The sequence below is a fragment of the Pungitius pungitius genome, chromosome 2 (assembly GCF_949316345.1).
Source record: "Pungitius pungitius chromosome 2, fPunPun2.1, whole genome shotgun sequence".
NCBI classification, from domain to species: Eukaryota; Metazoa; Chordata; class Actinopteri; order Perciformes; family Gasterosteidae; genus Pungitius; species Pungitius pungitius.
Genome location: NC_084901.1, coordinates 31119594 through 31145728, shown reverse-complemented (window position 1 = coordinate 31145728; position 26135 = coordinate 31119594). Strand labels below are relative to the sequence as shown.

The 26135-nt window shown below is 45.8% G+C and overlaps 2 protein-coding genes and 1 long non-coding RNA gene across 14 annotated transcripts in view; 1 reads left to right on the top strand and 2 right to left on the bottom strand.

Annotated features, from left to right (window-relative positions):
• Positions 1 to 1220: 1220 nt before the first annotated feature.
• On the bottom strand, positions 1221 to 2866 carry LOC134107215 (uncharacterized). Its single transcript, XR_009942707.1, has 3 exons — positions 2768 to 2866; positions 2440 to 2629; positions 1221 to 1760 (listed from the first exon to the last, which is right to left on the bottom strand). It is a non-coding gene; the product is annotated as an uncharacterized LOC134107215 (long non-coding RNA).
• Positions 2867 to 6629: 3763 nt separating this feature from the next.
• Positions 6630 to 21147, bottom strand: sh3tc2 (SH3 domain and tetratricopeptide repeats 2). Of its 5 annotated transcripts, XM_062560780.1 has the most exons (23): positions 20863 to 21147; positions 18014 to 18131; positions 17098 to 17196; positions 16764 to 16892; positions 16121 to 16248; positions 15809 to 15914; positions 15423 to 15566; positions 14660 to 14861; positions 14426 to 14499; positions 13396 to 13591; positions 13023 to 13159; positions 12813 to 12863; positions 12414 to 12718; positions 11924 to 12118; positions 10952 to 11812; positions 10645 to 10865; positions 10390 to 10556; positions 9690 to 9867; positions 9462 to 9612; positions 9188 to 9310; positions 8917 to 9067; positions 8613 to 8809; positions 6630 to 8074 (listed from the first exon to the last, which is right to left on the bottom strand). In XM_062560780.1, exons 2-23 carry the CDS (start codon positions 18036 to 18038, stop codon positions 7373 to 7375), a joined length of 4542 nt encoding a protein of 1513 aa, XP_062416764.1. In that variant the 5' UTR covers positions 18039 to 18131; positions 20863 to 21147; the 3' UTR covers positions 6630 to 7372. The 5 variants fall into 5 exon arrangements, with proteins under 5 accessions (XP_062416764.1, XP_037317814.2, XP_037317813.2 ...); XM_037461917.2 differs by lacking the exon at positions 18014 to 18131; XM_037461916.2 differs by lacking the exons at positions 18014 to 18131; positions 20863 to 21147 and adding an exon at positions 18132 to 18502.
• Positions 21148 to 24602: 3455 nt separating this feature from the next.
• Positions 24603 to 26135, top strand: part of ablim3 (actin binding LIM protein family, member 3) — a 33076-nt gene continuing 31543 nt past the window's right edge. For all 8 annotated transcript variants that reach the window (XM_062560779.1, XM_062560778.1, XM_037460149.2 and 5 more), the window contains exon 1: positions 24603 to 25072. In XM_062560779.1, coding sequence (XP_062416763.1) covers positions 25060 to 25072 — 13 coding nt within the window. In that variant the 5' untranslated portion in view covers positions 24603 to 25059. The remainder of the gene's footprint in view (positions 25073 to 26135) is intronic.

Sequence of the window (26135 nt, the reverse complement as noted above, 5' to 3'; positions counted from 1 at the left end):
TAGCTCCCTAGTATCCCTTTGCATTGACCATCAACTGGTGAGGATGCTGACTTTCTACTGGAGACCAGTCAGCTTAAGCCTAATCACTTATGTCACGTATTTCTATAGTAATAAAGCTTGAAAAAACAGAATGTACCAGAATTCCCAGTAGATAGACAGCTGATGTGGGCGTAACAGGCCCCAGCTACTAGCATCCGTTATACATACTTCGAGCCAACAGTTCAATCAGGAGAAACTAGTCGGATGAAGTCAAGATAATTATTAGTTATAATATGTGGTCATTGAGGGATCAAAAAAAGCACTTGAATGACTTTAAACTTATGATTCTATCATCAAAAAGCTATTCATCAACTCACCTTTCATTTAATCTTCTTGCATTTCATTTTCACAATCCACCGAGGCATCTTCAGAGTAACCCACCCCACCGACCCGTCCCCCTCTAATGCTTTACAAGACTCCCTGCAGCCTCACATTACAGTTTGGGTTTGAGTTGTGTCTTTTGGGGCCTTAGACGTGGGCCGTGGACAATCCACAGTGTGCAGACGTACTGGAGATACGCCAAGGGTTCCCTGGAGCCTCATGGACGATTTTCAGTACAGATGAGGAAACTTGAAGAAATCATACCCACCTTATTTTGCAACCACTGTACATAGCCGCTCAGATGCAAGTCCATGCTTGGTAATCCTGTTCCTGTCGGCCCTCAATGACTCAGATCCACATTTTCCCATATTTAAATCCACCAGAGTCCATTTTTTTTTATAAGCACCGTGGAGGGAAAACTCTCCGGAAACAAGAGTTTGTTTTGGTGCAGGATGAGCGTTTTCTCAGAAATTTCAATCATGGCAGTGATGTGTACAGTGGCATGTGAAAATGTTCTCTGATGGATCAATAAGTCCCCCGGCACTTTCGTGAGTGTAGTAACCCAGGCACCACAAAGTCTCCAGTCCGCTGACTCCCAAGGGCCCCACTGGCATGGGCATGCGTGTGTGTGTCTGAGAGCGTGGGGATGTCCCTGCGTGCAAAGGCGCATCTCAAATCATGGCTTGTCCACATCTGAAAGATTGGGTTCGCCCGACCTGAGGTTATGAAAGCAAACATGAACTTGAAAAAAAAAGCAGGAGCTTGGCTCGGATTTCAAGGCCAACAAAAACGCCATAAAACGCAAATTCAAAAAAAAAAAAAAAAAAATGTTTTACTTCTCGAACATGATATTCTGCCAACATGTTTGTTAATCGTCATTCGGTGCAGTAATATTGTAAATTCCCTCACGGGTTGCTGTGTCGAACCCTGTTTTCTTTGTACATCATGTAACTCGTACATCATGTAATTCACTACGGAGCTGTCAAAGAGGGAAAAAAGGAAGCCTTCATAGCTCACCAGTCTGTAAACTCCATCAGAAAGCTCACAGCTCAAAGCAAACATTTGGATATTCAAAAGATTCATTTCAACCGCGTTTCTGTCAGTGAACAGCACATTAATGTGAAATTCTTCATTTTAGTCTATTGTATTTAAGATTTTATTCATTTCTAATGCCGTTACAGATATAATTGCGGTCTGCTGCGCACATACTCGTCAGTAAATTACAACACGGTTCAATTGCCTCCCGACAAGAATACAGATGTTAACAGTATGGAAAGAAGTTTCTTTTGATGTTAAAAGACATTCAGTGGTAGGACTTGATCTCAAGTGTCAACCAGATTTTTAGTTTTCTTCATCTTTTTCTTTGTCTTGCTGCTACCGGTGGGCGGGCGGGTGTCTCTCTGTGGATTTGAGTGAATTGGCAAAACGTCCCAGGTCAAGGAAAAAAAAAGACCCCCCCCTTTCTCCTAGTAGGTGAATTATCTGGCCAAATAAGTCATCATTTGCTTCCAAGAAATCAATTGTTGTCCAGTATACTGTGTTCTGAATCAGTCACAATTAACAGACTTTAAAAATATGAAAACATTTTAGCAGTCTGAGGAAATGCAGGCCGACACGTACAGGCCAACGTGCGCAAACGCCTGACTCTTTATGGACAACTGGAAATCTCAGGTTTTAAATCATCCAAGGGAAACATAAACACAGGAAGGAATGATAGTCACATGTTTGCATTGTCCCATCCAAAGTGGAACTTCCTCATACGTCACTAGTGGAATCCCTGTCGGAATCAGAATGATCTCCCCCAGCTTTCCTCTGCAAACTAAGTGTTTATTGAATAAATAATGAATATTATGCTGCTAAAAGATATGAAGAGATGCCAACACGCGTGTCTAAGTGTGGGTTTCTGTGATGTCATGGGCTAATGTCTAGTGTTCAAACCAAGACCAAACCCTGATTCAACAATGGCGGCCTGCATGTGAAACAGTAGATCAGAATCTCGGGCCAATAGTCTGTATTCCTGAGTCTGAACAGTCAATATGTCTTTGTTTTGTGCGTGTCTTGTTTTATTGTGTTTCTCACCTCTCTCTCGCCTTTGTGTGTTTTCTCGCTGCTTTTGGTTGTCTGCCTCCCCCTGATAAGCTCCAGCTGTCCCTTGTCAGCCCTGCAGCCACCAGACCTGGTGTCCACCTGTAGCCGTGTCTCAATCCGGTGGGCCGCATGCTTGGAGGACCCAGCCTTCGCGTTGGGGTTCAGGTGAGGCGGGGGCAGTCTGGGAGAGGGGGATCCTTGTTGAACACTTATACATCCATAACTAAATCTCTTGATTACGATTACGAAGCTGTGCAATGTTTAGACACACGTGCAAGTGTTCCACATCTATTTCTAGAAATGTTTCAAACTTGTTTACATTTTTCAGTCACATCGGGACGACTTTCTTCTGATAGTCTTCTCTTTTCTTGTAAACGGTGTTGTGGTGGTGGTGGGGAAGGGTTAGCTCATCTGCAGAGGGGGAACCAACGAGGGGGCGGTGCGGGGATGAGGTCTAATCAGCTTCAGCTGGGCTTAATCCGGGGGTGTGTGTGTGTGTTTGTCCCTCCCTCCCCATTAAAGGGCAGCAGTGACTGAGAAGCAGATGGAAGGGGAGAAGCGTGAAGCGAGGCGTTGCAGTCGGTCGGCATTGAACTGTACGATAAGAAATTCAAAATGAAAACGAGTTGTGAACCAAATCCATCTGTGTTGCAGCCTCTTTATGGTCTGATCTCATATTCACTTAAAGATCCCAAGTAGTCATGAACTATTACTTAAATATATATATATATATATATATATATATATATATATATATATATATATATATATGTATATATATATAAAATCATATTTCTTATTTTGAGATCAGCTGAATTGAGAAGTAAGTTTAACTGGTTTGAAAAGTATTCTGATTTAGTTTTGACTCTGAAGGATCTAATTTACTTGGGTTCACCATTGTTTAAGTAGCATTGCCTTTTTTAATATATTTTTTACAAAAGAACCAAAAAAACAAAACAAATATGAGCCAAAATGTCCAAAAGAAACAGGAATCAATGAAAAACATTTTAAGAGAGCTAATGAGAAAATGCATGTGGACTGCAACCATACATTCAAATACAACAAAAAAACATGCACAAGCAACCAAAATAGCAATTTATCACTTATTCTGATTTTTTTTTTTTTACGTTGTAACCATTAAAGAACTACTTTGAGGTTGTTCTGCATCATTAGTTTGTAAAAATGAACAGATGTCAGAAAAGAAGAGTGAGCACTCAATGCCAACCGAGCCTTCAGTACAACCAAGAAAAGGTCCTTTTAGGGAACTTTGGCCCTGGCTCTGTTAGAGTCCCAGTCACACCACTGCACCCAGTCAATATTTCCACCGAGCGGTACGGTACGGGTCGCGTCGGGTCGGTAAAAGAAGAGAAATTAGCCAGAACAGAATTGAAAGTCTGAAAAATTGGATGCAGAAGCCTGCGATGACTACAGTTGCTGTGAGAGTTTCTGAAACACAACGGATTCGAGGCATCAAATTCAGCTTATTTTTAGTCCTGAGATGTTCAGAAGGTTTTTCTTCTTCATTCTATTTGATGCCAATCTCCATTTAGGAACAACAATGTGAAAAGATTAGGCGTCTACAAGTCTGTGTGAACAAGAATAATAATTCTCAAGATCTCGGGTACAAGTTGAAGATGTGAAGTGACTTCTGTATCAACCTTTTCACACTTTCAATTCTATTCTGGCCGATTTCTCTTCTTTGCTTGACTGGGTGCAGTGGTGTGACCGTTTTGTTATTGTGTAGAAAATGTAAAATAAAGAAGCAGTGCTATTAAACAACAAGGGTTAACCTAAGAAAATGAGATCAGCATTTTATTTCATATGGTAGTTTGACCTCTAGAGAATGTTCCTATAAACATAGTGATAATAGTTATACTTAGTCATTAGTTTGTAGCTTCATGGGTTTCCAATTGGTGTTGTTCCCTGAAAATGATCTCAAGAAAAGAGCTTTGCCTGTCAGAAGGAAGTCATCAAGTGGACCGAAAGTTAATTCAAATGTTGAAAATGAATTATATGTGCACATTTTTTTTTTTACTATCACAATCTACTGTTCTAAAGAAATAGGACAGTAAAAAATCGACTTTATGTGCACCTAGGAGGTCAGATTATCTGTTGGAATGTCTTGGGGTCACATAGATATCGAGCTTCTGCGTTTCTGCTGTTTATGAACTTTATAAGCTTTGCTGGCTGAATATCTGATAACTTTGAAAAGACCAATTCAATGCTTGCTTTGGCACAATCCGACGTGTTTTGAACTCGTGCCTCTGAGGGAAGGACAGAAGTCTTTAAGAGTATTCAGCATGCAAACATTTGCAAACATTTCTTCATTTTTGTCGTTGTTTTAGAATTTAATCAGTTTTTGTTTGACCTTGCCTCCACTCTCATTCTTAGTTATTTCAATGTTTTTCTTACATGTTCTACAATTTATATTATTGTCACAAATGTGGTTGAATTCACGGATCGCCATAATGATGACATTTATAAATGATGTCTGTATTGTCTGAAACGACCAAGAAAATGTCCTTTTAGGGAACTTTGGCCCTGGCTCCGTTAGAGTCCCAGTCACACCACTGCACCCAGTCAATAAAAGAAGAGAAATTAGCCAGAACACAATTGAAAGTCTGACAAATTGGATACAGAAGTCTGCGATGACTACAGTTGCTGAGAGATTTTTTGACGGTTTTGAGGATTGGCATCAAATTCAGCTTATTTTTAGTCCTGAGATGTTTCATCTTTATTAAATTGACTATCCAAAGTACAAAGTGTATTTTCGTTTATTGTATTTGATGACCATCTACATTATTAATAAAGTTCCATCATTGTTATACAGTATAATCAGTCTTTGTTTGTCCCTCACATCTCATTTTTAGCTACTACAATGTTTTTCTTACATTTTCTACAATTTATATTAATTTATATTAATGTAGTTTAAGACATTCGGAAAAGCCTTTTCACAAATGTAGTTGAATTCATACCATAATGATGACATATATAAAAATGGTCTGTATTCCAAACCCATACTGTCAGGAAAAGATAAAATCCACAATGGTTTAAGTGTTGTACAAGAACCGTCCTGCACGGATACACACCATTGTTAGACTTTAAGTCAACGCAAGTAAATAAATGTGATGGCGGCGACACTTTCCATTGTGCTCACCTTGGATTCTTGCCATTGCCAGTGAGATGGCAAAAAAAAAAAAAAAAAACTAGATCTTTTGTCATGTCTGTGTTACCTGTTAAAAGAGGTTGCAGAGGATGTAACACTGCAGGACGGCTCGTCTTTCACTGCCCACCTTTGGCTGAACGGAGAAACAACGACCGATCAACTTGCTTTTCAACATCAAGCTGACAGCGCTCTCTTGTGGTGCTTTCAAGCTACAGCGTTTCATGTTCAAACTAATCCAGTGCTTCCCTCTCTGGCTCTTAGGTGCACAGCATTGGGAATAAAAGCACCTCCTGCCCTGCTCACACGGCTGTGCAAAAAGAGGAGGAGGATGGATGGAGTACCCGGGTAGGTGTAGGATAGGTGAGGTGAATGAGCCGTGATGAGGAGGCAGCCAGGCGAAGGTCAGTCCCGGAGCTCTTCCCACAGTACACACACACACACACACACACACACAGAGAGCGGCATGGGGTAAACAAGAGGGACACCGGGGGCACGACAGGAGGCCCGGCCCGGCTGCAAATGCCTTCCAGTGACAGTTCAGAAGCAGCACGTCTCGTGTTCAGAGAGCAGGGCGATTATCTCGAGTTTCAATGCGACTACGAGACAAAGCACGAATATTACTCAATACAATATGAGGGAACACAAAGATGAAAAATAGGGGTCCGATATGATCAGAATCACATGAATTACCTGCTTACACAGTTATTGAAACTTCTTAATGAACTTGATTTAAATTTTACTTTATTGTTAAACTATTTTATTAACTATTAACTGTTTTATAATAAACATTTTTTTAAATGTATAATTTAAAAAATTGAGACCAAATTGTGAGAGTAAAAAGTGTGGTTCTGGACCTTTGCATGAGGAAAACTTGACTGGACCTTGTAGAATAATAATTGAATAGCCGCGCTTTAATACTATCAGTGTAATATTAGGGTGCTATAAACATAGTTAGCGAAGTAGGGATGCAACATCACTTTCTTACCGTTATCTCAAAGTGCTTTTACTCTAAAATGTATCAGAACCCGTAGGACGCTCCTGTGAAATAATTCATACAGTTGTTTTTTGATTAAAAAAACACCATTGGTGTCTGAAAGCTATTAAGACCACATCAGTGAGCCACAATTAATGCACTGGGTTCCATTTGACTCTGTACAAAGAGACACTTGTCCATTTTGAATGAGTTCCAGGGAATTACTCACTTTATGTCTTTATTACATCTGCAGAAAAACAAATGCAACGTGTTCTCCTATTTGAGGAAAACCACTTGATTGGTTTGGCTCTGGCTGTTTCATATTCTTTTGCTTTGTACCAGGTATTTGTCCTATATTTGAAGAGATAGAAAAACAAATAAACACTTTGCCATCAAAATAACAATATTTATGTTTGTCATATCTTCCAGAGATACAAAAATGTACATTTAGAAAAAGATATATACGACAGGCAGAGTAAACCGCAACAAGCACAGGGTGCATCATACAAAAAGGCACATGCTTTACAGTCACTGATAATGTGCCTGGAACGTCGGAGTCAATGTGCTGGTCCAAAATCATTTGACCAGACGCTGGAAATGTAAGTGAAGAACATAAAGAAACACTCTGAGTAGACGTAGTCGAGGTCCACCTGTTTCCCACTCATCTCTCTGTTTAGTCTTCCACAGCTTCATCGGTTTCAATGCCGACAGTCCCTGTTCCCACCTGTTGTTCTCAAGACTGACACATTTCTGAATTGGATCTGCATTTTCATTAGGGAGCTTCTTTAGGGAGTTTTCTGTTCATCCTGAACATCAGAATGTGTGTCTTGTGATGCACTTGGGAGATGATCAGGTACTTGACTCGGCGTGTGATAGTCAGTGTCAAAGTCTTTATCATCCGCTTGGTTCTGGTGAGTTTGCAAAGTGTCGGTGGAAGTGCTGCAGTCTGAGATTTGCTCCTTGGCTGTATCAAAGGACTCGGTGAAAATACTGTCACTGTACGAGTGACTGGTCGTGGTTTCTGTCCCAGGCCCCAAGGGGTCCAAAAGAGGGCCGTCGCCATCACGATTCACTTGATTATCTCCAATTGCAGTGTCTGTGGATCCGTCCTCTGTGTCTCTCAGAATTATTCCAGTATTTACAAGCAAGTGATCTTCACATTTTTCATTTTCAGTTGAAGTGAAACTCGAGTTTGTTCTCAGCAAACTTTCCGTATCAGCAGCAGAGTCCTTGTCCGTCTTTTGGCCCGTCCCTGTGTCCACGTCCTTCATGTTCTCCTCAGCAGCAGCGCCTTCCTCTCCAGCCAGAACTGTCTTCAGACTCTGGGCTCTGTCTCTGTAGTCTCTGCACAGCTGATCATCGGGCAAGTGGTTGCCGTGGATCTCGGCCAGCTTCATGTACACCACATACAGAGCCTCTGGGTTAGCTCGGTCCTCCAGGGCCGCTGCCAGAGCCAAATGGAAGTAGCCCACAGCGTCAAATGAATCCTTGGGAGAGTGCACAGAGCACAGGTCTCATTTTAATCAAATACACCATCATTTAATGGCTTTCAGGCTGGATTTCCATTGCACAGTGTATGGATACTGTGAAAAGGATACTAAGATGATAATGTTAAGAACAACAAAATTCTATTTAATGACTAGCTACACTTTCACCTGCATCCAGAGGAAAGCTACGTTTTACAATAGTTTCAGTGTTAATATTGTACTTCCTACTTTGAATGAAATACCTTATTCTCAGGTTGCAAAGTTCCTCAAAAGGAAAAAAAAAACAACATTTTTATGTTTAAACCAATTTGTTACAGAAAATCGCCACTTGTTCATGGTGAGATAAAAAAATCACCATTGGTATGTAAAGACTAAAGGAAATAAAGAACTTAACACAAATATAGAAAAACATGTCATAAACATCCCTCACTTGGCTCAAAATGACTTTTAAATAATATTTCAGAAAAAACATACTGTATGAATTCTGTCTGCTCAATCTGCACCAGAATGAAAACAGAGAGACAGCGGGCTGCTTTACCTTCAGCCTGTGCAGCGTGACGTTGGCCAGTCTGCAGTACAGCTTGGTGTAGTAGCGAGCCTCCAGAGGGTCCTGCAGCCAGGGCGGACAGAAGGACAGGGACTTGAGGTAGTAGTTTTCTGCCAACTCGTACTGCTGCAGGTTGTAGTAGATGGTAGCCAGCCGGTGGTAGGCTGTCCTCTCATTCACGTGCAACCCTGGAGGGGGGGGGGAGAAAAACAATGGATGACAAACTCCTACGTTACTGTGAAAAGTGAACAGTCGTCAGGCCGGGATTTTCCATCCACGCTTGACTTCCTTGCACCTGTTTTGTCGGCGATTTGAACGGCCAGTGTTGCGTACTGCAAGGCCTCCTCCTGCTCTCCCTGGTTCATTAACAGCTCTGTCAGTTTGCTCAGCAAACGGAACTCTGAATGGATGTCCTTGATGCTGCGTGCAAATGGAAGACTGCCATCCTGCAACGAAAAAACACAGAGAATTGTTCACAAAAAAGGGAGATCGGCGCCTCCACCGATGTAAAAGAAAAAGCATTTAATGAGACCCAAACAAACCGCGTCTGCATTGCATCCTCTTACCCTGTAGAAAGGCACCGAAGCCATTCGGTTCCTGGAGCCCTTGAAGTAGACGTCTCCTGCCTCCTCGTAGATGCTCAAAGCGAAGTGATGATCATTCATCCTCAGGGCGGTCTTCACTGCTGCCTGTTTATCAGATCACATTGTCGATCAATATTGATTCAACAATCACAATGTCAAACGATGATTGTCAGGGGCTTGTTGCGAATTCCCCAAACACCAGAGCAGAAGAAACGAAACAGCGGAAAGTGTTCACCTCCCTCCCTCCCTCCCTCACCTGCAGGTACATATCCGCTAGTTCGTCCTCCTGGATGAGGTAATAGATGCGCCCCACCTGCAGCCAGGTCTCTGACTCTTCCTCTCTCTTGCCTAAATCGATGGAAATTCTTAGGCTCTGCTTGGTGTAGTCCAGAGATTTGCGAGATGATCTGCAATCCAGAAATAAGATTTATTTGGAAGAGATGGATTGAGAATAAGTCAGTGGGAAGGGGAGGCACAAACTCACCTTTCCGTGTTGAGTGTGAGGTAGAGGCTGCTGAGGATTTCTAGATACTCTCCCTCTAGTCTCTTGTCCTTCAGTTCCCTGGCCACCGACACACAGTGCTCGTAGTACACGATACTCTGGCCGTACAGCAGCATGTCGGCATACACACGACTCAGCACCTTGGCCACCACCATCCGACCTTTAAAGGAGACAAGTGTGTTAGCGGATTTCCGATGAAACTCAATACAGTGTGATACGTAAGTGATAATGAATGAGACCGACATCAAGCTTAACCTTTGCTGTACGATTGGCACAGCTAATGTTATTAGCAAACTTTATTAGCAAAGAAATGACAGGACAGAGGATTGATTTGGGACTGAAAAGGGACAGAAAAAACACATATCCCATATATTAATATAAAAAGAGGTCATACTCCTATTTCGTCAGACTAAAACTAGTAATAATGCATTCATAGGTGTCTTTATTCCCTCAAGGAACAGTTAAACATTTACAGAGAGGGCTTATTCTCAAACATTATATCCAAGCAGTTTTTTATTTGCTTGAGTACATTCAATGAGAATTTCAATATTGCCTGTAGAAAAACTACGTAATTCCTTTCTGGAATGGGTTCAATTTTTCTAAGTCTATAGGTAGAGCCAATCAGGTTGTGTGTGACTTACTGTATGTATGAATGTTCACTTTAGTGAACAACTGTACTCACTGTGTAAGTTTCTGGCATGTAGAGCAATTAGCAGCCCCATTTCATAACAGGCCCTGCTGTCCTGGCTCCTCCTCCTGTCCTTGTAGCTCCTCCCCAGCCAGAGGTAAGTCTGAACATGCTCTTCGTCAATAGGGCTTTCCCACAGCTCCAGAAAAAGATGCAGGGATCTAGAAATGCAATCACCAGCCCAATAAACAACTCCTCTGTGTTTATTTTTAGTTTTGGGAGGGGGAAATGACAACACTGATGTCTCACCTGACCAAGAAACGTTCTGCCACCAAAGGCGCCCCCACATCCAGTGCCAGGCAGCCCAGGTTGGCTAGTGCCAGGGCCTGGTTCCTCTGGTTTCCACTTTCCCTTGAGATCACACAGGCAGAGTGGAAATGCCAGCCGGCCTCTGGGATGCGACCCTGCCGCCTCATGCACAGAGCCAAGAGGTTGTGGATCACCCCTCGCTGCGTGGGACTGTCTGTGCCCTGAAGAGATCACACATGATGTTCATAAAGAGCAGCAGGAAGACTGACATTTAAAACCAATCGCTTTTTGTTGTTGTTGGCCGTACCTGTAGTGAGGTGAGCAGTGGCTGCAGGACGCTCTGGGCCCTCTCAGCCTGGCCCGTCAACACCAGCAGCCAGCCGAGCAGCACGGAGGCCTCGAAGCCCTCCTCCTCGTTGATGTGGCCTCCCGTCTCCACAGCTTGTTGAGCACACAGCACCGCCCTGTCTAGATCGTCGTACTGCTGGTAGACTGTGGCCAAGCCCTGACACAGGTCCCTCTGTGTCTTGATGTCCTCCGCTTGCTCTGCTAAAATCAGGGCCTGCTGAAGGTAAATCACTATCTGGGCAGGAAGCAGGGAGGTTCCTTCATTCCAGCACGGGTTCAGGCGAACAGAGTTCCTGATAAACAACTCGATCTTCTTGAAACCTTCGTCAAGTGAGTGGTCCTGCCTTGAGTCCAGGCTCAGAGAGGCCAGCGCTAAGTACGGCATGTATTTGCGATGATAGAGCCAGCTCAAGAGCCAGTTGAGGTCCAAAGGAACTATGGGGCGCCCTTCGGCGGCCGAGAGCGTCAACGAGAGGAACTGGAGTCGCTCAACGAAGGGGAGGGCGTCATCGGTCTTCCTGCGCAGCAGGAAGAGGGTGGAGATGAGGTAGCAGACGCGAGCCTCCAGGTGTTTGTCCCCCGTCACCACCGACCTTCTCAACAGCAGCTGCAGCAGTTCCACCTCGTCCGTGGAGGTGAAGGTGTGGCAGGGGAGACAGAGGAGCAGGCTGCTGGCCTTCTCCAGGGTCTGGGGCAGCTTGTCCGTCATACGCTGCTTCAGGTAGACGGCGGTGAGGTTTGTGTAGAGAGCGACGAGGAGCGGCGTGTCAGAGAAGCTGTCCACGCGAACCCCGAGAGCCTCCTCGTAGTACACACGGGCCTGAGGAAGTATGAACATGGGTTTGTATAGATTATAATGTGTAAACTGTGGGTCTCTTTCAGGAGGAATTGAGCATTTTGTCGTATCCTGAATACACAAAGAAGGACAAACCTGGGATAGCTTTAGCTTCCGGGCACAGAGTCTTCCCAACAGGAAGCATGCCCGTCGATGTGCCCAGTCCAGGCCCATCCTCTTGGCGCTCTCCCTGACACTCTCAAGGTGACCCAATAGCTCGTCCTCAGTCTTGCCACTGAAGGTCACCCAGAGGAAGGAGTACTTCAGGTCGTACAGTGGCAGGAAGTCTTCCTAGAACAAAAAAAAACAAAAGAGCTGGCTCTTAGCTGGTGGTATGTGTTTGTTCAAAAGAATTTACAATCAATAATAAACACAACGATATCATTCGTTAAATTTGCGTCAACCGGACGTTTCATTCTTTTAGACATGAATAGAGTAGTAACAAGCCAATAAGAAAAATAATCTCCTCAAATAAGGATGGTGCCATGGTTGTAGTTGTGCACATATGTACATTTTAGCATCAGGTTTCTACTGTGTATAGACCAGAGAAGGATAACTTGTATTGCATAAACAGAGACTCGCAGACCTGGAAGTGTTCATGGTTGAGCAGTGTCAGTGTGGGGTCACTGAACTCAGAGTCCTCCCCCTCCCAGCTGTTCTCCTCCAAGAAAAGCGGTGGGTCTTCCTGGAACTCATCCATTTCCTTGAATGTGTCGTCCACATGGAAGGACAGACGCTCGCCCTCGCGAGGCAGGGGATTGTGGGACTGATAGAAGGAGAGGCGAGGGGAGGGAAGAGAGACAGAGGTGCGAGGAGAGGACAGGTAGGTGGAGGCGCCTTCACTTTTCTCTGACATGACACTGTGACGGGTGCTGGCAGGGATCTTGTGATCTGGGAAGAGGAGAGCATTTATACGATGTATGAGTTGTTTTAGTCCAATAAGCTCGTGGACAGCTGAGCTCCACTATGAACTGTAACGCATTACCGTGTGTTGGCCGTTTTCTGATGTACAGGAAGTCTGTCTCATCCAGCCTGTCTGAGAAACACACCAGGTAAACCGGTACATGGGTTAATTTCCCACATGGGGATCGAGAGGGAAACACCTTAAGGACAACAAACAGGAGCCAAGACGTCTGGCATCACGCTTTCTCTCTGCCACACGCCAACCAAAGAATCTGCCCCGCGGTTCCCCTACCTAGCCTGTACACGGAGCTGATGTCGGACGAGAAGAGTCTCTCCAGCAGGCCGTTGTCACTTGGCTCGGAGCTGCAGGGGTTGACCTGAGCGAGGCTCGCCCTCTCCTCGGCAGTCAGAAAGACTAGCCGTCTGTCCCTGTGCAAGGGGAACAAAGGCAGCATTATCACTTCTGCAGTCCGCAGGGCCCCCTCATGCCCATCCCACCCGTTCACATGGCGCATGCACTGAACCGGAATTCCATAAAAAGATGCACAAGAAGCAACTAAATGCTGATTTTAGATAAAGCGCTTCAAATGACGCACAACGTCATGAGACCAGTAGTTTCTGGCGGCGGCAGGTATTATACAACAAAGAAGAACGGATCATCTTACAGGGGTACGGTGTCCAGAGGCTTGACGTGGACCTTGTGTACGAAACCAGTGTGACCCGTGGAAGCGTGCGTTGCTATGAACACATCCAGGCCTCGGACCAGAAGACCCTGGATCTCCACAATGTCTCCTTGGCTCAGCTGAAGTTCATCCGGGCCAACTGGACTGTAGTCGACCACAGCTGCACAGGAACCTGTCACTGAGGTACGTGATGAGGAGAAAAGGGTGAGGACGAGCAGCAGACCTGACCTGGTTTTGAGCTCAAACGGGGTCTGACCATAAATATGATGAGACGGTATATCTTTGTACTTTTATGAGTATTTTTGTCTATTTTGCAAACGATTGACAATTAAGTCTGAATGCGTTTCAAAAGTGCTTTCAGGTTGCAGCCTTGAATGCACTATATGCATAAACATATTAGTATTGATCCACTCTGCCTCTGCACTGCCGTGTATTCCAGTAAACAGGAAGTGGATTTTACATTAGCTTTCAGTAGGTGCTCTTAAAAAAGGGATATTGCTGACATCCCAAACGTAATACAAAACGTAAAGTTATTCAACATATTCAACATTTTTCAATAAAGTTTGAGCTAAAATAATCCATTGTGAGCACGGAACAAAGTCTTGCATCTTTTATTTCCACTCCTAAAGAATGGCAAAAAACAACATTTTTGTTAAATTAGACAGTACAATCAGAACCTTGACGGATTTAAAACAATAGAATTTCAGAAATTAAACTACCTAAGCTGACCTCAGCATTCAACACAACACATATGTATCATCAGACTGCATGAGAAACACGGAAGGCGTCAAAGAGTAGGCCGGACTTTTGTTAAGAAATTTTAACAAATTGTTTGTATTGGCTGTATTGCCAATGGGGCTATTTAATCTAATTTAAATGCTCAATATGTTGAGTCTCACACTTAAACTGTTTGGTCTTCGGTGCTGGAGTACACAACGGGTTTCAGGAGTTCAGAAGCCTGTATGTGAGTGTAACGCTGTGTGAATGTGCGTTACATGTAGAATCCTTTTACCAATAGCATGTTCGTATGGTTCCTTTTCTGCTGGCGAGCATCCAACATTGACCGGGTAGTTCCTCAGGAACCATCTGACCAAACAGGAAGCATAGTTTAACTCATGTTCCTACGTCTGCATTGCCGCTTCACTCATTGCGCCAAAAAGCGATTGACAAGAAAACAAGTTAATCCCACTGTGGCTGACATGGTAAACAAAGGCGTCGTTCATTAAAGGAACGCGGAGTGACTCACTGGTAGAAGGGGTACGGCAGCGGCTGCATGGCGTTGACTGGCACTAGGCCGTGGTTTCCTGTGGAGAGCATGGTGCCCTCCCCCATGCTCTCCTGCCCCGTGTCCCTCACCATCAGCAAATCGTTCTTTTTGAACGACAGCTGCTCTTCGTCGTCCTTGTTATAATCCGTCCTTGTGAACAACGCCTTGGCGAAGAAAGAGCCTGAGTGAAAGAAAGAGAACAAAAGCATGTTTGGATTCACAACCGGGAGCCTTCAGGTTTTTTGTGTTGATAAAATATCCAACTCTGAAGTGGAAGAAATCAGCAAAATTGCTACAGCTTACGGGGCCCCTCAGCCACTGGTGAATGATGGATATGTTACATCCTTCAGATGTTACGTTAAAGTAATTCTCAGCACTATTTGCCAGCACTGCTTTTTTTTATTTTACATTCACAGGGAATGTTTTGCTCTGATCTTCTCCAGAGGAACAAGAAAAGAATAGAAATCATCATCATTTGTTTTGTCAAAAAGATATATATATACCTCAGACATAGTGAGGCACGTAAGGTATTTCTGAGGCTTTCATTAGGTTAATTGGGGTGAGTGAAATGGATTTTAAAGTAATGGGATCAAATGGCAGCCAAGGTTGGCTACTTAATAAGTACAGAAACATGTGCATGTAAGATGCTTCCGATAAATCGTTCCTTCCTCATTCCACTCTAAAAAAGTCCATAAAACTCTGACTGAGCTTCTACGTAGCACCAGAGCACGGCATCACTCACCCTCCTGCAGTAACAGTCCCAGGTAGAGGGTGGCCAGTCGATCCTCGTCCACGCTGACATTGATCTGCAGGTCACTGAGCAGCTCTGGATCCAGCCAGAAGGACTGATCACACAGGAAGTTCTCCAAGCAGCGGGCCACGTAACCTGAGACGGAGCACATGCAACTCAGAAGAAAATCCTGCTGACCTTATCTATGCTGCTATCACGGCATGCTGGCCAAACAATACACTTTCAAGATAACAAAGAGCACAAATAATGCATCCAAAGGCTTAATAATACATCAAGAAGAAAAACTGAGCACGCAGAAATGATAAAAGGATGCATTAGTGTCGGACGTGATTGAGAAAACAGGCCCTTAGAGGTGCTAAATGGTCGTAGCTGCTAACCTAATGCTAGGTAAGTAGAAAACTTCCAGATTTCCTCCACGGTCTTGAACGTGAGCACGAAGCTATCCTTCTCAGCGTGGATGGACACCAGACGCGCCGACAGGTCCTGCAGAAACAAAGTCTCACGTTTCAATAATGGAATCTACCCAGTGCACTAAACATTTACGACCCCGACGTATCGTATTGCGTTTGGTGGACTCTGATCATGTCATAGTGCACATTTGTCTTTTTTTTTTTTTTTTTACGAGGAGGTCTGAGTAGTACATTAATGCCCAGGTGAGTTCTGCGTTGTAAGGTGTGACCGTCCCTCACCTTGAAGAGCTGGATGACGTCCTGGCTGTTGCTCTCCACCACTCGGAGTCGGGTGCGCAGCGACTCCTGCAGGGCCCCGTCGGGGTCCTCGCCGGAGCGCCGCCGCCCGGTGAACAGCAGCTCGATGTCTGTTTCAAAGACAAGGGGAGCGTCGTGATCGATCCCTTCGATTGTTGCAAGGCATTGCAAGACATTAAAAGTTATGGCAAAAGAAAAGTTAACAAAGTGTACAATAATGGGGAATAGGGAGAATTGATCATTTGCCAGAATTGAAGGAATAAACTAATGTCTTTATAATGATATTTCTAATTTATCTCACTGTACACATGCGCGTTGGTGTATTTCTGTGCCTGAAGTCACAGAGTAAGATGAGGATATGTATGGTGGAACAGAACTTTCAAGAGTTCCTTTAAGAGTTCATATTTCAGCGTGAGGCTCCATGAGTTATTCACAGGGGGAATAACAAATAAATAAATAAAATTAGGCATTTCACTGGACTCCGTGAGGCCATTTAAATCTACTTGAGAGGAAGAACCTGAGGGAGAGGGATGTGATGGAGCTAAACTGCTGAGTCGATAAATCATTGGTTGCTTCCCGGGTTTGCGAACATTACATATTTGAAACATACTACGTTTAAATTCACCTGTGGAGAATTTCCCTCCCAGTGACACAGTGCTTCCTCTCAGGGCCGCCTTCTTCTTCCAGTAGTTGTCGGGCGCCGCCCCTCCTTCACATGACTCCGCCACTGGAATGCCGTCCTCCTCACCTTCACCTGAAGTCAGGAGAAAAGGGTGAATGGGCAGCTCAAAGGAGTTACAATGAGAGATGAGTCAAGATGGCAAGCATTTCAGAAAAGACATCAGTATGTAGTCACAGGGTGAAAGTCACGAAATGACACAAATAGCAAGGTGTGACTTGGTAACTTCTTCTTTCATCTCAAAACAAAAAAAGAAGACAGAATGCGTAAGACAGCTTACCTTGAGTCATGATGTCATTTCCTGAGAAGTGTTCATTTGCTCCCCCGAGGGTATATGGTGGTTCCCTCCAAAGAGCGTCCAGCTCAGCAGGAGAGATGTCTGTAAATAGGGAAACGTTACAGCTCATGAACCTGAACGTCCAAAAACAAAAAAAAACACATTTACTCCTTGCGGCTCCCTTTTATCAATTGCCAAATGTTAAGATTGACGACATATACGTTTTTTTTGACAAAAACTATTGCAATTTCTAAATTACGTGCTGGACTATTTCTTGGCTGGCAGCAGTCGCCAGGCAACAAGCAGTTGAGACTCCAGGAGGTTACTGCCCCTGGCCAAGAAAGTAACAAGGGCTATCACAGAGGTGCTTTTATTGCTTTTCTGCAGCTGTTTTTATTGTAAATGTCAACCTCAAGCCTTTGGTTAGTGTAAAGGGTTGTCTGGGTTATTTTTTTTTTTTTTTTAGGAGGGGCGGCAAAGACATCAGGAAACACACAGCCGACTCCTCCACTTCAATGTCAGCACGGCCGAAAGGTTTTGGGGTTTTTCAGACATACCGTCGCACACCATTTACGAGAAAGACAGAACACAATGTTAATCATAGAGAAAAAAAAGTTCATCATTTTGTTTAAAATGTCCCTTTTTCTTCTGTTTCCACATGCTTTTGTCAATGCGAGAGCGCAGCAGAACAGCATTACCTCGACGCAAAGCATTTACAACAGGACGAGGGGGGGGGGGGGGGGGGGGGGGGGCCACAACTCAACGACACAACGCGACACGACATGAGTTCGAGGAGGACAACGGCCCATTCTTCTCCGTCCCCACAACACAGAGCACAGTCAGCACCAGCACCAGCACGGCCACGCTGCTACAAGTACACATGAATAAAAAAACACGCCCCATGCCCATTTGTTTTTACCTTCTTGGCTAAGTGTGTTACCCATGCTGTGCACAGAACTACGCTCCTGTCTATCTGAGCGCGGCGGACCGTCTCATGACGGCACGGCGGCGGCGCGGGCGGCGCGCCCGGGACAGACCTGTGAGGGAGGAGAGGCAGTCTTTGAGGAGCCGTCCGCAGCAGCAGGAGTTGAGCAGCGGTCTGCAGCAACGAGACGCCATCAGGCCCAGGAGCCGGCAGCCCCCGGAGATCAATGCCATCGGTAGCCTCCACCCTCCGCGGGCCTTTTTAACAACAACTCTCTTCCTCTCTGTAGGACAAGCCCCGGTTCCCTTCCTATTTCTGTATTGCCTTTCCTGTCCTGTTCTGTTCTCTCCTTCAGCGGTCAGTGTGTCCTGGACGTGTCCCCTTCGGTCTCTTCTTCTCCTGTGTGTCTGGGTCTGCCTCTGTTTGTAATCCCTCTGTCTCTCACTGTCTCCATCTCCCTCCTCCCACTAGCCTCGCTCTCTCCCCCTCTCTCTCTCTCTCCCCCCCCCCCCCCTCTCTCTCTCTGCTGTAGGTGCCCAGTCAAGGCAGCAAATATACAAAGCACTCTTTGCGATTGAAATCACTGTGTGTTGTGTTGTGGAGGGTGGGAGGGGGGAAAAGGCCTCAGTGAGAGCTTCCCTGTGTGTTCCCTGTGTGCGTCAGGGGAAATATGCACACAATGTGTGTCAGCGACGATGCGTGTTCGCGCGTCTTGTGTGCGTGCCGCTGGGAGGACACACTGCTGAGCCACCGTAAGGCAATGCCACACGGGGGCAGGCTGCAAGGTCGCAGCGATGGGAAGCGGAGGCGGGGGTAGGGGGGCAGGGGGGGTGGAGAGTAGCCTTGTGGCATAGATTGAGGATCGGTTGGCAGACTGACGAGAAGACAGAGGGGCGTGCAGGAATCGGGGGGGATCACAAGCACTGACCTCATGTGACCCTTGTGACATATTAGAAGGAAATATAGACTTTCCTCACAGTACAATTATAACGTTCTCTAAAGGATACAGAGTGTAGACGGGGTTTTTTTTTTTTTTAATGGAGGTAAACAAGATAATTGGCCGGTAATGATCCGACAATGTGAGCAGCCAGGCGGGAATGCAATGCCCTGATAGTGGCACATGTTAACGCCGTGTCGGGTGTGGGGTTTCTTTTACAGTACATGCGATTGCAGGATAAACCCAGACTTTATTAACGTTATAAGTCTGTTTTATTTGACGGCTGCGAATGATCCGTTAAGGAGAAATGTATTATCAGTTGTTAATATATCAGGCTTTAAATTAGAATTTTTCCCTTTTTTGGTAAAACAGTGGAAACATCAAAATATTGCCCACATACAGACACATAACTGTTCAATTGAATGAAGCACATAACGTAGGTATTACGTAAGAAAATACAACAGCCAGTAACATGAGACATGCAGGACTAGCTAATTGCAATATTATATATTATATATATATATATATTTATGTAATATTTTATATCTATAAAATGACGCTGTGGGGATGTGGGGCTTCCCCCCCCCCTGTGCAAGTTGCTTTGTGTGAGTTCTGTCGCGTATCTCCTCATCAAAAGAAAACAAACGCATAACGTTTCTTCTTCCTTGGTGACATAATCCTCCCGCGGCTCGACACGCCGGATTCAAAGAGGCTGATGTCCTCGTCCGAGACTTGTCCTTTCATCTTGTTTACGTGGCTGCTGACATGATTGAATCGGTGTGTGTGTGTGTGTGTGTGGGGGGGGGGGGTCCATCTTGTGAGGCAGAAAGCATTGAACAGGCCGAATGCGTGTCAGGGCATATCCTCACGCTCACGCTCGCTTGTTTTCCGCATGGAGCAACAGATTCCGTCTAATCTAATAAACACAGACTCCTCAAGGCTGACGTGTGCGGTCACATGCCACGCCTTTGTTCCCACCAAATGCTGCAGGAGGGGCCCCCAGTTGCCCCCCGGTGACATTCACTTTAAAACACAGAACCTGTTAAAACGATGCCGTTAAACCATTAAGCTCAATCCCCCTCTTCTGTGGAACCTGTTGATATGTTTTTTGTTTCCTGTTTGCTGGATGGTCCAAAAGCTTCCCCCGTTGTGTGGCTAGTCTCAAACGAGCAGCACACATGTGATTCGAGTCCACAAACGGTAATTACTGTCACATTGACCCGGGTCCTCTGAGTCCAACGGGCCGCATACCACGCATGCCCTTATGGGTCTGATACCACCATCAAAAGGCCAGCACTGCAGTTGTGACACTCGGCAGTGCATGACAATAGCATTGGACCCAACGACAAACATGTGGTGTCAGCAGCATCCCCCCCCCCCCAAAAAAAGGGGACATTTCACCTTTTAGGTTTTATGAAGCGTGCATGAAAAAAAAAATAAGGATCAGGAGTTAGGGGAGAGTAATATGAGACAGGGGTTGTGGACTCTAAGTTTAGACTCACCCCCCCCCCCCCCCCCCCCCCCCCCGTTAGCTCACTCACATGCCTGCGTGTGAGTGAGCTAGGACACACACAGCTCCCTGCAGGGAGATTCCCACAATGCGCCATTTGAACAACGCTGAATCAAACTTTAAAGAAACCAGAACCGTCGTGTGAGATAATAAGAACAAGAGCCGGGTGCTCCGGTGTCAGTCCATCACAAGAGAGAGGAAGCGTTGACATTCACTGTCAAGCACCCAGTTAACAGATACAGGAATTGCAATCACTGCGTGACGTCGATGTCTTCCAGGCTGACAGGAACTTTATGGTAGAAGTGCAAAGTGCAGCAGTGTTAAACCTGCTAAAACACACGAGACACTTTACCACACAGGAACAGGTTTAGAAAAGTAGTAAAAAAAAACTCTCACCTGTGTGCTGCTGCCGGCTCCCTTCTCTCATTTCATTCCTCATGTGAGTTGCAGGATGGGTGTACCTCTATGTCCCTGTGAGTGTGTGTGTGTGTGTGTGTGTGCGTGTTGCCTCACCATTTGACTGGCGGGTTGTGTCTCATGACAGCTGCTGTCATTCTCCGCTGTCAGCCCAAACGCACAGGAGAGAAGAAACGCGTCGGCCAGTCAGAGTGTGAGAGCGTGTGAGCGTGTGTGTGTGAGCGTGTGTGTGTGAGCGTGTGTGTTTGTGCCGCTGAGTGCGACAGAGGCTACCCCAGACGGCGTGTCACTGGCTGAGGAAGCTTTGCTGTTAACTCCTCCATGATTTCTGTGGGACAACAAGGACACAGCCACCCCCTTCTCTCCCCCCCCCCCACCCCTCTCTCTCTCTCTCTCTCTCTCTCTCTCTTTCTCACCCCTTACAAACACACACTCTGTCACTCAAAGCTGAAAAACCCTGGAGGGAGATTCAGCCACTGAAAATGTGTCAGGTTGTAGTTGCATTTCAATCATTTATTATTTTATAAACCCCAGCTGTGATGTATCACCACTTCCTATTTGGAGTCTGTTTCCTCATTCTGTGACACCAGTCACACCAGTTTGGTGTCAGGAACAATCGGCTGGTTTGTGCACTTGCTGACCACACTCATCTTCATTCCAAAGGTGCTTCACAGTTTTAGCGCTTCACAGTTTTAGCATTCCACAAAGTGTACAGTAATGCAAATGTCAAGTATTTTACCAGTGACCTCACCCAACTCGCACTAATTAGAGGATTTTCACTCCCAACCCTTTCTGTGTTCAGGAAGCTTCTGATCCTCAGGCCGTCATTGCTTCGGTTCTTTGGTATTTCTGCCCCGCTTAGTTAAACATAAACTGATTGTGTGTCCCCAACCCCCAGTGTGCTATGACAAAGTCAAACTGAACACACAATAGCAGCCCTCTGCTGCCCATGTGATCACGCAGTTCGCTATGCAACGGCCGAAGGACACAGACCGTTTACTCTGCTTTTTTGTGTGTGTGTGTGTGCGTGCGTGTGTGTGTGTGTTGACTAGCAACAAACTAGAAATAGACAGAAATGAGTAGAGATACATGTCTGTGTGCGCGTGTTTGTGTGTGTCATGTGATTTGACAAAGGGCAAGGATTGGAGGATTTGTGAAGAATGGAGCATAGTGCTGATTGGGGGGGGGGGGGGCTACTCACAGTGGGCACATGGGCCGTGTCACACCTTACCACCAAAAGTGAAACACTGCCTGGATGATTAGTCGATACAATGTGGCAACACATCAGGCCTACAGCCGACACGTGATCTCGGTCATGTGGCTGGCAGCTCGTGGAGAGAGATTTTCATTTGTGCCGAGCTCGGCTCTTTTACCCCCCCCCCCCCCCCCTCCGCCAGTCACGCTCGAGAGGAAACGGTTTCCATTCGGAAAGGCGCAGGTTCGTTCCAGCAATAACACACAAAAGGAGATATTTGCCGTCAATGTTGATCAGGGGAGGGGGGAGGGGGGGTGGGGGGGGGGGGGGGGGGGGGGGCGCCGGCGCCTCCGGTGACAAAGCCGCGTCGGGCCCGACGGCCTCCTGGCCCTCTGCCTGCGGCGCACAGGAAGGCCAGCTTCCTGTTTTTCTGAGGCCACGAGTCCGTTTGGACAAAAGCACGTCAGCCGGACCGACGCAGAAGAGACCAATCAGCACCTGGCACACGTCAGGCCCTCAGGGCACCCACCTGCAGGGTGTCACACACACACACACACACACACACCACACCATTTTTCATCCAATCAGCATGTCAGTAAGCTATAAATATTATTTATATAGTAAAACAACTAGGATGCAGGACAGGCGTGATGTGCTTTGGTTGGATTTGATTTGCCATCTGAGGAAGATTGCGAGCTCATTACATGAATGTAAAACTTGACACAGCCTCAGGCTGGCTGAAGGGGACACAGGTGGGGGCGCCGTAGGCCTGTAATTAAAAAATTCTCTTCTGCAGTTTGGTTTTTACAAAAGTCTCCGTTGGAACTGAGTGGCAGAGTGAAGCAGATTAAAGGGACAAATTGAGAGAACGTCTTGTACAAGGGCTGAGAGAGAGAGAGAGAGAGAGAGAGAGAGATGCCTCTTACATCCCCCCATTGTCCTCTAAGAACTACGGCTTCCTCAGGACACGGGACATGGCAATTTATTTTTATATATAGATATAAACATATCATATGTGTCTAGAAGACCTCACGCGATCATCAGGCTTTTTCCAACTGATTTAAATCTTCTGTTTGCCCACTGCTCAGTGCGTATTGAGGTCTCTTAATTTGGCGGGTCTTTGACTTTTGTTGCATTTGACCAACTTCAGCTGGCTTTAAATTAGGATACTTGGCCAAATGGCTGTTGGGAAACAGCGGATGGGAGCTTCACCTTTTTAGATGGAGATCTTTCCTCATGGATACCGCTACAGTTCTGCTCTCAGTCATCACGCAGGTCAAAGTCATGTCGTGTCGTTTAGCTTTAAAGGTCAAAGGTGTCAGGGAACTCCTCGGATTCTACGACCAAAAACAACAAAGTAAATCCCTCAACAGCTTGGAAATTAACCTCTACTCCTCTAAAAGCAGATAATCCAATTAACAAATTGCTTACGTGGACTTTCCAGGAGAGGGCGGTGTCCTAACGCAGTGTGAATCCTGATCACAACAACAAAAAAGGCTTTGAAGAATCCTAAAGTTAATGTGTTTCATAGTCTGTGAATTTCTTCCGAAATGTCCCTCATGTGATCCACGGTACTGTTGTGCAAGAATTAAACAACACCAGTTTAACAAATGATTCCTTTAAAACACGTCAGACATTGAGCCTCTCTGTCTCATATCGTGTGAAAAATGAATTCCGACTGAGACTAATGACTTTATAGCGTTTAATACTTCGCGGACTGTGATGCGGGGCTCAGGGTCCCCGAAGCGTTCACATGCAGCTCAGGGTGACGTCGCTAAACGCAGGATATTCAGGGGGCCAATCAAGTCACCAACAGAGGGGTAGGGTGTTACCGGAAACGAGGCTACCTCACTGTCACAATAAAGCCACGAACCACTTCTTTCAGATCCAAGTGGCATCAAAAAGGCTGTTTATTGTATAATATTGTAAATATACCAAGCTATAGTCTCACAAGGAGGCACTGTTATACGGAAACAGCTCGAAGCCTATTTCAATCCAGATTTAGTGTGAATTCATATTGTTGTTTTTATGTATGTATTTTTCTTCGTATTTTCAATCCCATAATAACAAAACTGTCCAAGTCTTTTACCTTTCAATGGGTTGTAATCGACCTATAATAGGCGTTTCTAAAACTTTTTTAGAGGCTGTCATTTCAAACAAACGTGTAACTGAAAAGTCCATAGCCCTTTAAATGTACTGAATTCTACGTTTAAAGACATTTTGAAAATACTTTGGTGTTTAGTACATTATTTTTCCTGAATATATTATATCACAATAATAAAACCTGAAAAACGTATGAGATACTATTTAGATTTTCTAAAATGATGTATTAACACTAATAATCTGATATCATTTAATGTGATTGCCACTGCCATTGTGGTTAATTGCGCGCTTGGAGTGACGCGCAGAAAAAGCTCAGCGCAACAGACTTCCCGCTGCTCGTTTTATTTTGAAAGTGATGGCCGGAACCAGTCCGCTGCAGCCGCACGCAGGCTGCGTGAGAGGGTGCGTTTGACAGCAGCATCACACCGCCAGCGAGAGAGCGGCGGAGCGGGACTCAGGCTGGAGCGAAAATGTGAAGGTGGACTCCGACTGAGCAGCATTGTGTTGCAACTGATACCTGTTTCTGTGAAGAAGAAAAATACATTTAAAAAAAAAAAAGAAACACCGGCAATATTCTCTCAGAGCAAAAAACCGAAGCTTTATTTTGGATTTTGTCATCACTGGAAATACCCTCGCTTTTTTTTATTTTTTTTATTTTCTTACACATTTTGTTGTACCCTCCTTTCTGGCTCTGTCCACCTTGTCAGCTTTGAGGCAGATCAGAGTGAGGAGCATCGTTCCCCTCCACTGGATGTACCGTTTGTTTACACCGCGCAATTCCGAGGGAATAAACTGACCCGTGACGATCTCCACTCGCTCCATGGGATCGTTCTCGACGGAGACGCTTTGTTTGGAGTGAGAACAACAGTGGGTTCATCATGAGTTCCAGTGGTAAGTCCATCTCGCCACGTGAAGTAAAGGGGTAATAAAAAAATTAAAAAAAACTACAATTAAACAATGGTGGGCTGTGTGAGATGGAGGAGAAAGTGTCAACTGAAGCCAGGTTTGAAATCAAAGCTCAACCCTGTTATTCCGCTTCACCTCAATATATCCTTCAGCCAATGTCGTTGGGACGTTAATTATAGAACTGCTGTGGAACGTCTCCGCTTTTAATGTGCACAAATCCCCCCCCCCCCCCCCCCTTAAAGACTTGGAGCCGGCTAAGAGCGCACAGGGGAGCTAAGTAGACCTGGAGGTCAATGGGATATACTCCCACACTTCATCCACAGCGGAGCATTTGTGGCATTCTTCATCAGCATAACAGCTGTTGCTCAGTCCCTCCCAGCGTCCCTCCTCATTCGTCTTCTTCTCTCCTTCCTCTTCCTCATTCCCCCCCCCCCCCCCCCCCCCCTACCCTCCCCACCACCCCATCACCAGCAGTGCGTTTGACCCCGTGGTGGGCGACCCTCCGGCCTTTCAGCTGTTTTTCCTCTAACACGAGCGTTCCTTGCAGGAGCAGGAAACCCCCCCCCCCTTCGGCTGGAGGCTTTCTGACCTGACGCCGCTGGTGGGTCTCGTGGAGTTCAGCCCGCTGTGACGCGGCGCGTTACAAAACAAGTCCGACAGCTTGAGGGGCTTCTGTCATACTTGCCCTGGAGCATCCCGGGGGGGCCTGCCGTGATGCTAAGCTGACCTTAGCATCAGCCCGACTGTGACCCTGATCCTCCGTCAGCTGAATCAGGGCTTTCCCCCCCCCCCCTCCCCCCCCCCCCCAGTAGGGCTTGACCGGTCAGCTGCATGAGCACATGCACGCCTGTTCGTGCTTTCACTAAACGTGTTGCGTAAAAGTGACAAGTATCCCCCCCCTCCCTCCCTCCCCTGTCCTCTTGCCTACAGGAGGAACCCGGGGATTGCTGCATCATGTGTGTGTGGCCACTACAGTTTTCAACTGTACCCAGATCCGTCCCCCCCCCCGTGGCCCTCCCAGCGCGCCTCCGAGCGGTGTCGCCGCTCC